The 15,691-nt window shown below is 45.8% G+C and overlaps 1 protein-coding gene across 8 annotated transcripts in view; it reads right to left on the minus strand.

The window, feature by feature from the left end:
• CALCOCO2 (calcium binding and coiled-coil domain 2) overlaps positions 1-12,221 on the minus strand; it is a 33,663-nt gene extending 21,442 nt beyond the window's left edge. For 2 of the 8 annotated variants that reach the window (XM_081028660.1, XM_081028663.1), the window contains exon 1: positions 4,151-4,276. Coding sequence is in view for 2 of the 8 variants with exons in the window: in XM_081028659.1 (XP_080884785.1) it covers positions 3,534-3,649; positions 3,726-3,831 (222 nt within the window). In the remaining 6 variants the exon portion in view is untranslated. Of the gene's footprint in view, positions 1-3,533; positions 3,650-3,725; positions 4,011-4,150; positions 4,288-11,845 lie in introns of those variants that run through there. The other 6 variants (XM_081028662.1, XM_081028659.1, XM_081028665.1 and 3 more) reach the window with 6 other exon arrangements.
• Between the last annotated feature and the right edge of the window lie 3,470 nt (positions 12,222-15,691).

Consider the following 15,691-nt stretch of genomic DNA (forward strand, 5'->3'; position numbering starts at 1 on the left):
AGTGATTGCTGAGTGCGTGACTGAATGAATGAATAAGATATGCATGTAATTCATCAAAAAATAGAAGGAAGGGGCTTTGTAGGTAAACAACGGTGTGAATGATGGTGGGGCTAATTCTTTTTTAAGTCCTGCTCTTAATTTGTTAGCTACTCTTGGAGAAGCTGCAGTTTCTGAGCTTTCTCTTTTTCAAAATACAGTGAGGAGATAATAATCTCCAAATGCTATGTCAATTCTTGGTATAGCTGGTTCAGCTGGCCGAGCTGGTTCAAGTGGCATGGTGCCAAAAAAACAAAAGGCACAGATTTGATTTCCTTAAGGACCCATAAAATTCACACTCCATTACCCACCTTTCACACACTCAAGCTCTGGCAAGCTGCTTTGCAAATGGAGGCTACTGTGAAAGGCAAGACCAGCCAAGGGTATGGGGGCCTGGTAGAGCCTCTCTTTCCTTACTAGAAAAACAATCTATAAGTTAGCTCATGAACAGGACACTGACGAGAGGCCAGCATATTTATTCAAAATGACTTGGAAGAGCTCATGTCAAGGCTTGAGTGTAGCCTATGGAAACTATCTCTTTTCATTCACCTGAAAACCTAATCATCTGTCTGGAAAAGTCAACAGTCTTAGTTCCTTGCTTATCAAAAATGCAAGCGACTCCATGAAGTTTCCAATTTCAGAGATCTCATCACCTTCCCAGGACTCAGAGGGCACCCAATGGCACTCTGGGTATTCGGAACTCAATCATTCTTGAAACAAAAACTCTCCTCTGCCAAGACTGGGAAAGAGGGTGAGGAGGCAGGCAGAGTGGAGGACAGCAGCAGCTTCCCTTGTCTGTTTCTCGGCAAAGTTGAGGATGAAAAAGGCAGACCTAGCGCATTACCATGCCAATCTGGCCTGGGTCAGGCCAGATTTTTTTCCTGGGAGGAAGGTATCTACTGATTTTTAAGGTCAGTGATCCTTAAAGCCTTCCCTCTCTCCCAATGATAAAATTCCCTGGGAGAAATGGGAAATTACCTGTCTGACAAAGCAGTCTAGAAATGACTTTTTTGTGGAGGGAGGCAAGGAGGATGTAGAAGGAAAATTAGAAAGACTTAAGTATCAACTTCCTCTTCCTTTAATCACTCTTCCCATCACTATAGAACCTACCACCATTTACTTCTAATTCTGGTCATATCCATAGAGGCAAGGAAGGGAGAAGAGATATAAGAAGAGCAAAAGTTAAATTTAGAAGCCCAGAGAGTTACTTGAGTCAAGAAAAAAAACAGTGGGGTGAATTAGGCCCCTTGGAAATTGTGGAATGGTATTCCACTTAATTCCTTACTCTTACTCTCAAGTCAAAGACTGACCACATAAGGAGTGACCAGGGGAAAGAAAACAAATAGGGATTTTAAAAAACAAACCATCAAGCATGGGAAAATAATGCGGATTCCACAAACTGTCACAGGCACTTTACTTAGACTCTGATGTTGCTGTTACTTTTTTTTTTCAGCTTAGTTTCCAAAAGGATTAGGGTCCTCAGAGGTGGGTAATAATAGGCAATGTATTTTAAAATAAGTCCCCTGAACTGGCTCGTGGCTTCTAGGAAAATCTGACACGTTTTCATCTAATGAGCTTTCAAGCCTAATATACTACTCCCAGGACTGTTCCATAAGGGCATAGATTCTCTTATGTTCTCCCGATGAAAAGGAACAACAGCCAGTTCCACTTCTGCTCATTCTGAGTGAATTTTAAACTACACTGGTAAGCTTTTTAGCAGAAAAAAATTTAAATGTAAAGCTTCCTGGTTCCTAACAATGAGCTTCTAGATCCTAACAATGCAAATATTCAACCCAATCAACTCACCAATTTTCCTAAAGATTTTTCCTCATGTATGCTGAACCATGAAGAAGAAATAAGTTTATGAAAAATAACTAACATTCTACCTTAAAGAATGTCCAAGATTTTTACATTAGCCTTTTATATCAGTGGGCAGGTTTCAAGAAAAATAAAGGGTATAGGTAGTTTCTCTGGATTAGTTCACAGAAAGGAAACCAAATGCTTCCACAGCCAAGGGAGAAATAAATGCAAATCAATTCTTCATTTGGGAACAGTAAAAACAAAGACAAGTAAAAATCAAAACCACATCAATCTAATTCCTTCATCCTTTCGCTTACTTAACTTTCTAAACTATCAGCAATTAGCAAATGAATGAACTGATTTGAGTCTCTCTCCTCCTTGGCCCAGGAAGAGATGCTGACACAGAACTAGGCTTCAGGGAACCCTGACAATGGATACACTGAGTCTGTAGATGGCCTGAGACAGGGAACAAGAGCAAAGATGCAGTCACTGGTCTTCCAATTATTAAGCCACTTGCTCTAATTCAAATTTTTCAAGTTCATTCTAGTTCCTTACATAAAATCTTTCAGAGTGCTTTAGAAAAATGGTATACCCCCAGGAAGCTTTAAATACTATTCATGACCAACTGTTTAAACTGGCAAATAGTTCTGGGACATGAGAATGCAGGCAACTGAAGAAACTGAAAAGCTCAAAGCTGCTTACTAAATTTCCATTTTACTCGAATGAGATTTTACACTTTTTCATTGAAAGGGGTTGACTATGACAACCCCTGAAGTGACGAGGGTCGTGATAGCGTTTGTAGTGTAGTGGAAACAGGACTAGACCATGAGCCAAGGGACCCAGGTTCCTGTCTTAGTGCTGCCACTAACAAGCTCTGAGGTCTTGGCCAAGTCACACTACTTCCCTGCCTCAGCTTCCTCATCAGTAAAATGCCTGGATCAGGCTAGAAAATTTCTAAGAAAATTTCCAGGTATAATGATGATCCTAAGTGAATGAAAAAGGAAGTAAAAGAGTTCATTTTAACTGTTTCTCTTTTCATCTAGGAAAATAAGGAGGCGTGGCATTCTATCAATAAGCACAAAATTTTTAAAGAGCCCTGGATATACTATCTGACTCGAAAGCCAATACGACTTATTAGTGCTCCGGAACTCTTATTGACCACCTTTCTCAGGGTCCTTTCCACTCCACAGCTGTCATGTCTGCTAACGGGTAGAGTTTCAGGTAGAGGCCCTCTGAAAACACCTGTGAAAGTGAGTCACCTGGGTGGTCCTTAATCACGTGCTGTACACTATCTACAAAGACCTACTACATAAAAGGTCCTTTGCTTTAAACAGTTTTGGCAATAATGGAGAAAAGTTATACAGCAGGCCCTCGAATAATGTTGTTTGGTTCAACATCATTTAGTTCTAGTAACATTGATGAGATGCCGTAGGAACTTAATTTAGTTTATATCAATTAGCCTACGGTAAAATTGGTTAGCTTATAGGTTCTTGAGCTTAAAATCGCAAAACCTGTGACCACCTTACGTGTAGACTTACTGTGTAACATCTATCTGTATTATTCTACTCAGCTCCAACCATGGCCACTTGTTGGCTTGCATCAGGAGCAAAGAACCCAAGTGACAGAAGAAAAGTTAACATGCCCAGGAGAAGTTGAAATCATGTGAGTGGGAACATTAGCCCCCAAACGAAACTGACCTGATGGTGGCAGTGGGAGGGGCTCTGGGAGACGACGGTAAAGAAGCGGGTGACTACACGCCAGCTGCTCTCTTCTAGGCTGCCCAGAACACCTCCTCCAATTACAGAGGCCTCATCTGAAGGAAAGGGGGCTTCAGAGATTAAGCCTACTCATAGATAGGGAAAAAGAGGCCCAAAGAGAAAGTAACTTGCCTGGGGGAACTGGGCAGGGCCCCGTCTCCTTCGCGAAGCAAAGGGCTATGATGTCAAGGACAGGGACTAAGAAACCACTAGGACCTCGGCCCGCGGGAGGGGGCATGACGCCGTGACGTCGAGACCCTCACTCCTGCATGAGGGGTCCCTTCTGTCCAAGGAGCCTCCTACCCAGCCACAAGCACTGAGGCCTTGCCTTCCTCGAGCGAAAACTGTCCCTCAACCTTTCAAGGCCGCGGAAGGGGCTGCAGTGGCTCCTTGACGCCACTCCCTCTTACTGTCACCCTAGAAAGATGGAAAAGGGTGAAAACCGAAACGAGCCACACCTCTACCGCCCATAGTTCTTTTCCAGGACTGGAAGTCTGACTTGGGGCACACGAGGGTCCAGGTGCCACTAATTGCCCTACTTCACCCCAGAGACTCACCAGGGGTAGCAGCAGGCGGCGGCGCAACTGCAACAAAACTGCAACACAGCAGGGAAGGGGACCTTGGTAGAGGCGAAAATCCCAGGGACAACTGATCCCGTCTGACCCCGCCTATACGTCACAACGGTCAACAAGCCCCGCCTCCACCGCGGTGATTTCTGGGACTTGTAGTGTTCAGTGACTTGGGCCCCAGGGACCCTCAGCTAGCTGCCCTTTTATGGTTTTCCCCAGTCCGGAGCAACGATCTCACCCCAAAACAAGCTGTTTACTTACCTTAAAAAAAACAAAAAAACACACAAAAACACCAAAAAAACACTTTATTTCTTTCAGTTTTGAATGAGAAACCTCCATATCTTTGAAGGGCCATTGAGAGGTCATTGCATTTTTCTCCTCCTTCCACACTTCACTAAGAATCATATAGATGAGACTCCCTTTGGCGTTTAAACATGCCTCCCACCTGCCCCTAAAGAAGACCCAGCAATCTCCCTGGGTGCCTCAGATTTTGTGTTTCATCATTCTCTTTCTATAAAGAAATTATTCTTTAGCTTTAACACTGTCAACGTCGTGCTCTTCCTAACTGAGGTAAGAATAAACTCAGCAAAAATCCTAGTAAGTCAGATGAGAGAGCATTCCCCATCCTTGATATCTGAACAATCCTTGGCCTGCCTTCAGTAAGAATCTGAAGTTGGTTTAGCAAGAATCCCCCGAACCTTGATGTCTCCTTTTAGTCATTTTCCATCCACTTGTCCTTATTGTATTTGGAGATGAACACAATCTCTCTCCCCTATTATAATGTCCCTCTTGGAATAGTCCTGGGTAAAGTCTTTCTTACCATTTTAACAAGAATAATTATTTCTCTAACACTACACGTGCTATCTATGGAAGGTTAAACTCAGAAGCACCCCTTCTCCACATCTGTCTAAATCTGGAAAGGAATTTTCTATGTCATCTAACCAGAGAATGTATGCCCTTGAAGCCACTTTAGGTTTCAGGCAGGAAATTGAGTATTCCTAATTCCACCTTCTCACAAGAGTGGTGGCATTCAACTGAGATGAATGGATGGTGGGAAATGATGACTAGCTCAGGGAGTGGGGCTTCTGCTGAAAATTCAAATCACCTGAGTTACCAAAATAATACTCTTCCATTTTAAACTCTGTCTGCAGGGATAAGTGCTGTCAGTATCCTGGATACATTTCCCTTAATTTTATTTACTAGCTTTTTAAAAAGCGTGGAGAACCGACACCTCCAATACCCAATTGCACAGCTTACTGTCTACATTAACATGACAACTATTTCATGACACTCATGCCTGGAAATTAAAAATGCAAATAAATCCATTGTTCATTTCAGAACCGTCCTAAGAGAACCATCAATTCTTCCATAGAAAGCATCACATGGCAGTTCTGTACACTTCAAGACTTGAAATTCCTGGTCTCAAAATCCTTGCTTTGCTGTGTCCACCAACTCTAAACTATCATGAACTTACCCAATCGTCATCAACTCCTGACCTGCCCCCAAGGCCAACTTCAAGGTCTCAGTCAATAGCACTACTTTGTCCTGCCACTTCTGAGCCATTACTACAACTGCAGTAAGAATAAACTCAGTTTTGTCTTATCAACAGCTTGTTTTGTTGATATTTCTGATATTTGTTGACAGCATAAAGTAAAAACAAGATTAATTAGTTTGATTTATTTCCAATAGAAGTGTCAAGGGAAGGCTGCAAGTACAACCTTTTATTACTGAATATTGAAGGGATGGGACTTGACATTCAGAACTACAGAGAAAATCTTCCACTCCTATTTTCAACTGCTAGGTATAGAGTTAAACAAAGACTGGGAGTGGGGGTAGTTACTCTGTGCCTGACACAGTAGATTATTTTATTTAATCCTTACAAGGGAAGCACTTTTATTATCTCTATTTGACAGATGAGAACATTGTGGCTTAGACACATAAAGTTACTTCTCCAAGCTCCTACAGCTAGTAAGTGTCATCAGAAGACTTTGAACCCAGCATTCTGATGCATACTTTTTATGAGAGTTCAGATAATCCAGAAGGGAAGACAAACGCATAAATGAGTATGATACCACATGATACTGGCTCTAGAAGAGGAATTTACACAGTGCTAAGATAGCACAGAATTAATTTTTTCTAGGGGCAAGAAAGAAGGTTTCATAACAGGTATCAAAGAAAAATTATTCTGAAGCCTATTAGAATGGTAAGAAAGACTTTATTCAGGAATATTGCAATAGGGACATTATAATAGGGGAGAGAGATTGTGCTCTACTCCAAATACGATAAGGACAAGTGGAGATTCACAGCCATCTAGCAGAGTGAGGGGGTCAGTGGATGAAAATTTACCTAGAGGAGACATCAAGGGAAGGGGGGGACTCTTGCTAAACTGATTTAATAGGATTCTTGCTGAAAGCGGGATGGGGATTGATCGGGTTTCATGGGCGGGGCATTCTCTCTAAACTAACACAATTTTTACAATATTGGACTTGGCAAGGACAGAAACAGAAGCCTAAGACTAAGGTCTAGTCAAGAAATGGGCTCAGAGGAGTCTAATTAAAGCTTGGTCAAAGACAGAGTCTTTGTCAGAGATGACATTTGATTTATTTGAATAACAGGCTTGGCAGGCCGAAAAAGGAATGGGGGAGAAACCTGAGCTGGAGGGAGGGAATGCTCACCACAGCAGTGCTGCCGATAGAATTCTCTGCAATGATGGACATGTTCAATATCTGCACTATCTGCTCTGGTAACCACTAACATCTGTGGCTATTGAGCCCTGGACATGTGGCTATTGCAGCTGGGAGCTGGATGTTTATATAACTTAAATTTAAACATCCATATGTAATCACTGTGCTGGCTAGTGCAGCTCTACAGCCACTGGGGTGTGGACTCTGGGAAGAAGGAGAATCGGGAGGCAACCTAGGAGAAGGTGCCCAAGCAGCAGCTGCTACTTTCACCTCTGCCCTCAGCTTCAGCCCTGCCCAGTCCTGCCCAGCAGCAATGAGTCTGGCCTTTGGACTCTCAACTCCATGGAAAAAGAAGGTGAAAGAAATTTTATCCTCGAAGCTTGCTGTTTCTGTAACCACCTAGGACTCTGCAATTTGATGACTTGCAAAGTCCAGATAGTTTCTATGCCCAGGTTGGAGAAAGAAGAGGATTGGATAATCAATGGAAAGAAGGAAACTACTACTTAGCTTGAGATGCCATTGGGATTTTACCTGTATGCAGGTCAAGTATGGTGTTTTATAAACTTCAAGAAAAACAGGAGCCAAGTATACTTCACATTAACAATCGAATATTTGTTATTCATTAAACAATTCTTCATTTCTACTCCTTACTGCATCCCTGGTACATATATCAAGACTTTTTGGGGGGCTTCCAGGAGGACCATGCTTCACGGGAGCACAAGCAGGACTTTTTTTTTCTTCATTAACTACTTAAAACAAGAGTGTTCCCCATGGTGCCTAGTTTCCCAAACTGAGAAACAGAGTCTATGTGCCAACTGTAGAGCAAACAACCTTCTGAGGGTTTTATTGTCTTACTATTTAGACAGGTGGGTGCCTAAGGAACAAAAAAAAAAAAACACCAGGGAAAACAACAGTTTCAGACCTGCCCCCTCCAAACTCTTGCTTCTGAGTTGGAGCTCGAAGGAGGGGACACAGTCCACGTGTTTTGATGTCTCAAAGGACCCTCCAACATATCACTTCAATCTTTCACATCCAGGTTCAAAAAAACTCTCAGTTCTGCCATGTGTAGTTTTCTGTTTCTGGTTTGCCTGACACAAATCACAAATACTGATTTCTTGGTGGTCCCTCTCTGGCCCTGGAGAAGATGCTTCATTGGGGGTGGGGGTGTCAAACCTGCTTTGCTCTACAGTGGGGGCAGCTCTACTGTCCTGTCATCACCCCTGAAAGGACAACGGTGCCAGGCTCTGGCCTATTAAATCCCACTGCATCTAGCCCTCTCGTAAATAACCAGTTGTCAGGGATTTGAATGGAAACCCTCTGGAAACTGTAAATCTTTGCTGCTCTCTCCTGCATCCTCTTGCTCATTTCCATCACAATATCCCTCCAGAGGGATCTGAGACCAAAGCACGAGCTTAGCAGAGCAGATTGGTGGGACACTAGGGAAAGAAAGAGGCGGGATGGGGGAGGACAACAGAGCAGGCACAGTTGGTCTTAGGGAAGCAGCTGCTGGGTGGCCAGTTGATGATGGTCATCTGGGCCCCCAGGGCCCTGAAGAGGGGGAGGGGCAAGATAGCTTAGGGCCACCTGGAGGAAAGAGAGAAGAGGAAAGAAGCCAGGATAGAAAAGGTTTCTGGAAGAGCAGCAGATGGACGGCTGGTTCCACCTCCTGCTCTTCAGGGTGAATTAAAAGCACCACGTAGCCGGCTGGCTTCCGGAGTCTGCATGGGGCTAAGCCATGCCTTTGCCTCTAGCCTCTGGCCTGGGCAGATCAGCAGGTCAAGCCGCAGGGTCCTGTGTTAGGAGGAAAGTTTTTCCCCTGCCAATTTAGGGCCAAAAAGTAACAAAGTTTATTCATATGCATATGAGAGCACTTAGTAGTGAGTAACTCCCCAAGTAGCGAGTGATAAAGGGTTTATAGGTCAGCTTAATAGGGGAAGGGGTAGGTGTTAGGGCTTCAAAGGATGGAAGGCTCTGAGACTTGTTTGTACAATTTTTTTGGAAGGTCGATGTGTTCAAGGAGGAGCACTGGAGATCACCCCGGGCGTTGGCGGTGGTGGCCGCTGACTCTCAGAAAGCTCTGCTTTATTCAAATAAGGGGGATTCAGATAAGGTTTCTGTGTGGACAAAACCCCAAAAAACAGTTTCCAGGCTCTCGGCCTCACATAGAAAGGTGCTGGCTCGGGTAGTAAATGGCCATCAACTGTGATCAGATGCCAGCAGCTGTGGCTAGTTGGCCGTCAGCTGTAACCCGTAGGCCATTGGCCACTAATATAACGGCTGTGGCTACGCTAGCAGAGAAGGAATGGGGGCTAGCAAGAAGATGGTGGCTGGCAAGCGCGGACTACTGTTAGGCAGATTATGTAGATCCTGCTTCCTGTGTCTCCAGCCTAACCGCCAGCGAGAATATATTGGTTTGACTCCCCTATCTATGGCTCCGTGGGTGTTCCTGTTTGGCCTTACCGTGTCCTGCGTTCTTATGTGGGGAGCGGGAACAGAGACCCCGCAGGCCGCCCCGCCGGACACCCCGCACGACACATGGCGTAGTCGGCAGGATACGGTGCTGGCCAAAGCTTTCCAGAGGGCAGTGGAGCAGTGTGTGCGTACGAAAGCTCAGTCTGAGGAAGACCAGGAGGAGCAGCTGCCGGAGAGCTCGATTCCCGTGGAGGGGTGGAAAGACGTGGATGGTTCCCCAACCAGCAGAGGCCGGAGAAAGCGGAGAAAGCGAAGGTTGTTGTTGCCCTGTGGGCTGGGAACTGCTTGCTGAGGCAACTTGGATGCGGGACTTGTCCCAGGAGGAAATGCATGCTGAGTCCTCCGTGGGAGATGAGGGTGAGATCAAGGTCATCCCTCACCCCCAGGACAGCCCTGGCGAATGACTATGGACTATGGGGAATTGCCTTCTATCACTAATTTATTGGACGCTTGACTGTTTGGGAACATACCATCATGTAGTGGGACTGGTTTGATGTTTGCTTTTGTGTCTTGACTGGCCGCCATTGATAATATGTAAGCACCTTGATGTGAGCCGCTGTTGTTCCAGCACAGTACCCCGAGAGGCCCAGAGAGAGAGTGGCAGTGCCCTGAGAGCCCTGGCTGAGTCCAGGAAGTCTGGCTGTGTCTAGAGAGAGTGGCAGTGCCCTGAGAGCCCTGGCTGTGTCCAGGAAGTCTGGCTGTGTCCAGAGAGAGTGGCAGTGCCCTGAGGCCCTGGCTGTGTCCAGGAAGTCTGGCTGTGTCCAGAGAGAGTGGCAGTGCCCTGAGGCCCTGGCTGTGTCCAGGAAGTCTGGCTGTGTCCAGAGAGAGTGGCAGTGCCCTGAGAAACTCTGGCTGTGCCCGGGGAGACAGGTGGTACCCTAAGAAGCCCAGGATGTCTGGCTGTGCCCAGAAGTACTGGGGTGGTGCCCTGAGAAACCCTGGCTGTGCCCGGGGAGACTGGTGGTACCTTAAGAAGCCCAGGAAGTCTGGCTGTGCCCAGAAGTACTGGTGGTGCCCTGAGAAACCCTGGCTGTGCCCAGAGAGCCTGGCTGTGTCCAGGATATTGCATTCACCTCCAGGCTCCTTGCACAGGACCCCTCGCAGAAGACGCTTGTCGCGTAGATTGTGAGGCGAGACCCTGTAGGGGTGGAGTGTGTGGACAAAACCCCAAAAAACAGTTTCCAGGCTCTCGGCCTCACATAGAAAGGTGCTGGCTCGGGTAGTAAATGGCCATCAACTGTGATCAGATGCCAGCAGCTGTGGCTAGTTGGCCGTCAGCTGTAACCCGTAGGCCATTGGCCACTAATATAACGGCTGTGGCTACGCTAGCAGAGAAGGAATGGGGGCTAGCAAGAAGATGGTGGCTGGCAAGCGCGGACTACTGTTAGGCAGATTATGTAGATCCTGCTTCCTGTGTCTCCAGCCTAACCGCCAGCGAGAATATATTGGTTTGACTCCCCTATCTATGGCTCCGTGGGTGTTCCTGTTTGGCCTTACCGTGTCCTGCGTTCTTGGGCGGGGAGTGGGAGCGGAGACCCTGCACGACAAATGGCGCAGCGAGCAGGGTTCCCCGCACGACAGTTTCTTTCTGCTTCTGTTGTAGCTGAAGTTTTCACTTCTAAGTGAAAACCATGCTGGAGGGTTTTTCAGCCCCTTCACGTGCACTCACCGACACAATGTTCCCAATGAATAGGCTTACATCCTCTAGGAAACTTTCCTGGACGAATTCCAACATGCTCCGCCGCAGAGATGTGGATCGTGCCTCTTCCATGAGTCGTTTTGACAAACTAGAAGTTTTCTGAGAAGGCTTATATGGGTAATAAAATGCCAGAGAGCTTGATTTGGATTGACCCATAGTGCCTAAGTACAACGTGCCCCCCAGCGCAGCTGGAGCTCCAGAGCTAGACGGTTCGGACCCGCACCTGCGTGCGGCGCGGGGCTGGTGCGGACCTGCGTGAACGTGGGCGACGGTGCGGAGAGGGGCGGAGAGGGCCGGGGAGGGGCGGGGACCAGCGAAAAGCGAGCGGTAGTCGGGCCCCGCGAGCCGGGAGCGCCGCCCAGCGTCCACCGAGTCTCCCGGGACAACCCCCGGCGCTTCCCTTTCGGAGAGCAGGAACGGTTAATTGGAATGGGGAGGGAGGGGGGCAATGGCAGCCCACCGCAGGGGCCAATCGAAGGCCTAGAAAACCCTATATGCAAATATCGGGGCCGGGCGGACCCCAAGGTAGGAAGAGCGCGGTTTAGAGTTAGGGGTTGTCTGGCAGCCAATGGGAGCGCGTCTCAATCCTTCCAGGAGGGGGTCCGCAATTGTGGTTGCGAGTGAGACCTGCAGCGGAGTCGGGGCGAGACTGGGGAGTCGGAATCGCGGGTAAGAGCTCCCCGAAGCCCGATGCTGGCCCCAGATCGCGGCCTCCGAGTGCCTCCCCACTGCTGGTTCTACACGCCTCGGATGTCCCCCACGGTGCCCAGTTTCCCAGGGCTACCCCTCTGCCCTCCCTGGTGGCATTCTAGGGCCAAAGTCACTCACCTTCGCGGCCCTTGCTCCCCCTCGGCGCCGAGGCCCATCTCTTCTCAGCCGGTGTAGGTAACGCTCGCTCTCTTCCCCGCCCCATACCCGAGCTCACTGCTAAAATACCCTCACTCTCTTTTCTCACCCTCAGGACCGGATGCCAGGACTTTTTTGCCCGTACACCGACCCCTATTTTCTCAAATCCGTTAGCCTTCCTGTCTTCACATCTCTCCCGAAGCCGGGTCTCCCTCCGGGGGCACCCTCACTTCCTGCCCTCCCTCGATTTCCCCAAACCCAGTGCCCCCAGGGAGCTAGCAGTCCCTTGGATACCAGAGATCCCTGGGAATCTCACAAGTCTCTCCACCACCTCTTTTCCTCTCATTGCATCTTTCTCATGGTCACCTTTCTTTTGCCTGGAGAAATCTTCTAGAAAGATACTTCAGTTTTTTCAGGGCCAGCACAGCCCTCTGCAAATAGCCCTACTCTCTTTCCCCGCCTTCTTTCACTCCCAGTTGTTATTTCTCACCCTCCTGAAGGAAAACTGTTTCAGGCTTGAGGAAAGTTCTCTTTTGGGATTTGAGCCCTAGGAAAAATGTAACTTACATTTGGGGATAACATGGGAAGGAAGCTAACATTTACTAAACACTAGTATGTGACAGGCACTTCAGTAAGTTATTTAATATGTACATCAGTCCTACCATTATATTTTCCTCTTACAAAATAGCCCTTATTTTGAACCAAGCAGTGCTTTGAGTATTAGAAATATTAACAAATTTAATTTTTAAAATAACCCCGTGAGATGAATATTATTAGGCTCATTTTACTTATGAGGAAACAGGCACAAAGAGGCTCAGTTCATCACCCACACTCACCATTCTTGTAAGTAGTAGAGCTGGGTTGGACCCAGACCCATCTCTCTTTGGTAGTCATGCACTTGAGTATTGTGGAGAAAATGGTAGGGCATGAGCTTGCCCCGAAAATTGCTTCTTCCAGTCTTGTGGAATTCCTCAATTTCTAGCAGGATAAAAGATGGCATCTGAGTCATCAGGATTCTTATTATTCCCAATGAATGTGGCCAGTCATTCTCAGCACTTCTTTTATTTTTTAAAATTAATTCATTTACTTTTAAATTATAGTTGGCATACACTATTATGTTAGTTTCAGGTGTACAGCATAGCGATTCAACATTCATATACCTTACGAAGTGATTACAATGATAGATCTAGTACCCATCTGCTACCATACATAGTTATTACAATATTATTGACTGTGTTCCCCATGCTGTACATTACTCTCAGCATTTCTTATTGGCAAACGCCTTGACCAGGAGTGCCCCCATCTCTCCCTTGCTTTAGGCCATGTTTTGCTACTGACCCCATTCAGCCCTTGCACTGAAATTCAAAGGGTGGCTAGAATAAAAAGCCAAAAAGCCATAAAAGGCATCTTATTTTATCCTCAAAGCACTTTTCTAGATATGAAGCTTTTAATCTTCTTGGTGATCCTCTAATCACAGAGAAGATAGGGAATGGGGGAAGAGATAATTATAGTAAGTAGTCCCTCTTATTCCTCAGTGGATGCCTGAAACAATGGATAGTACCAAACCCTACATATACTATGTTTTTCCCCATGCGTACCTACCTATGAGAAAATTTAATTTATAAACTAGGTACAGTAAGACATTAACAACTAATAATAGAATAATTATAACAATATACTGTAATAAAAGTTATATGAAATGGCCTCTCAAAATATTTTATTGTACTGTATTACTCTTCTTATGATGATGTGAGATGATAAAAGGTCTACATGATGAGACGAAGTAAGGTGAATTACATAGGCATTGCGACGGAGCGTTAGGCCACTTTGATAATAAGTTAGAAAGAGGATCATCCGCTTCAGGTGATCTGGATCATTGAACGATGACAGTGTCGATGGTTGGATGTCAGAAGCAGATGATGTTGTTCTTTGGGGAAATTTAATATTTTTGGGCTTCGGTTGACCGTGGAAAGCAAAACTGCGAATAATGGGGCACCTGTATACTTGGCTTCTTAGTACATACTATGTCAAAGAGGCAAAGTTGAAAGCAAAGTTGTAAGCAGACCTCTTACCTCCACATCTCCCTCCTCTCTCCATCCACTTCAACCTTTTCCAAGAGCTAGCCACTGGAAGCCTTCAGAGGGATGCTATTAGTGGGGGAATGAGAACTGAAAGATGAAAAGAGGAAGGGGATGAAGGAAAAGCTATTATTGGAGAAGAGAAGGAAGTCACAGGCAGACACAGTAGGAGAGCTCTTCAGTGCCATATATATTCCTGCAGACTGAAAGAAAAGTCTAGGCTGTGAAGTTCAGGATGAAAAAGCTTGGTTAAAACTTGAAACATGTCCCTCTGTTATTCTTAAATGATTCTTTCCTCCCATTTACAGGACACCCGTTTTAATTCAGCCTCGCAAAAGAAAGCACTAAACATTTTCTACCCTTCTGCAACACCTATAGGGTCAAGAAGAATAGTCAACACCAGTTGTCCTTCAGAAGTAGAAATGAGGCATGGTCCCTCCTTTGAGAATTTCCAAATAACCTGCAGTGTGTTTGCATGGAGCCATCCCAGTGCTCATTCCTTCCCCCTGGTGGCCAATGGAGGTCATTTTCAGGCTGTCTAACCAGGATTTGGTTGGCAGCCCCTGGCTTCGTTGATCCCAAGATCAAACCCCATTCTGAAATGAAAGGAAACATCAGGGTTTTGGTTTTTTCCCCACTGTCTCAACTATCCTATTTGAAAAGGTGAACAGAACGTGTCTTGTGTCATTAAGGAAAACTGAAGGTGGCATTTATCGTGTTTGGTACATTGGTAGCCCGATGTAGTCTTCTTTTTTAAACTCCCCAAAGCACTTAATTCACATTGTCTGCCCACTAACCTGGCATAATGGAAAGATACCGTTGAGAGGCAGAAAGCCAGGGCTTCTGTTCTGGCTCCACTAACTTGCTTTCTGGCTTTGTGCAAGTCAAACCTCCTCTAAAAAGCAAACAGGTCGAACTAGGCACTCTCCAAGGTCCTTCCAGCTGTAATATTCAGGAATTCCATAAGAACTTAGCAAATGTTCTAATTATACCCCAAATAAGAGCCCTGGTACAATGTGGACATTGGTGAAAAGAAGGGAAAAAACCAAAAATACAAAGTAGAAACGATAAAGCTGTTCTCAGTTTATAGCCAATTGGGGAGGTCCAGGCCCTTGTTGGAGGTGGGAATTTAGAAGCAGTTGGCTTTAAGGAGAATGATGTGGGACCAACTGATTCTTAAGGGACTAAAGTCACCAAGACTGCTTCTGAGAGCTAGAAAATCAGTTGCTTCAGTTTATGGTCATACCTTTTATGGGTGATCAGAGAGGGAAAGGCCTTGGGTGGAGTGTGGAGGAGAGACAGACATGGCTTCTAATCCCCGCTCTGCCTCTTACCTTACCCTTTCTGTGCCTTAGTCTTCTCATCTGTAATAGATTCAAAATAATATCTACGATATATTATGCGGACGAGACAGTATGTATGTAAAATGCTTTCCTATGTAAATGCTTATCACTTGGTAAGAGGTTGCAAATAGTAGCTTCTGTTATAAACAAATGAAACTAAGTTTTAAGTGCCTGCTATATGAAAGGACCCAAGGTGGATGCTTTAAAAAAATGTTATTTATTTAATGCTCACAGCAACACTTCTATTCTATAGATGAGGAAAATTAACCTTAGAAAGGCAAACTTAGTTCATGAATTTATTCCAGTCAGTTCACTCAAGAAGCGTATGAACCTTTGCTGTGTGTCAGATACTGTGGCAGGAGCTGGGCATTCACAGACATGGTCTCTCCCATCAGGGAATTCAATCC

The sequence above is a fragment of the Rhinolophus hipposideros genome, assembly GCF_964194185.1.
Source record: "Rhinolophus hipposideros genome assembly, chromosome: 20".
NCBI classification, from domain to species: Eukaryota; Metazoa; Chordata; class Mammalia; order Chiroptera; family Rhinolophidae; genus Rhinolophus; species Rhinolophus hipposideros.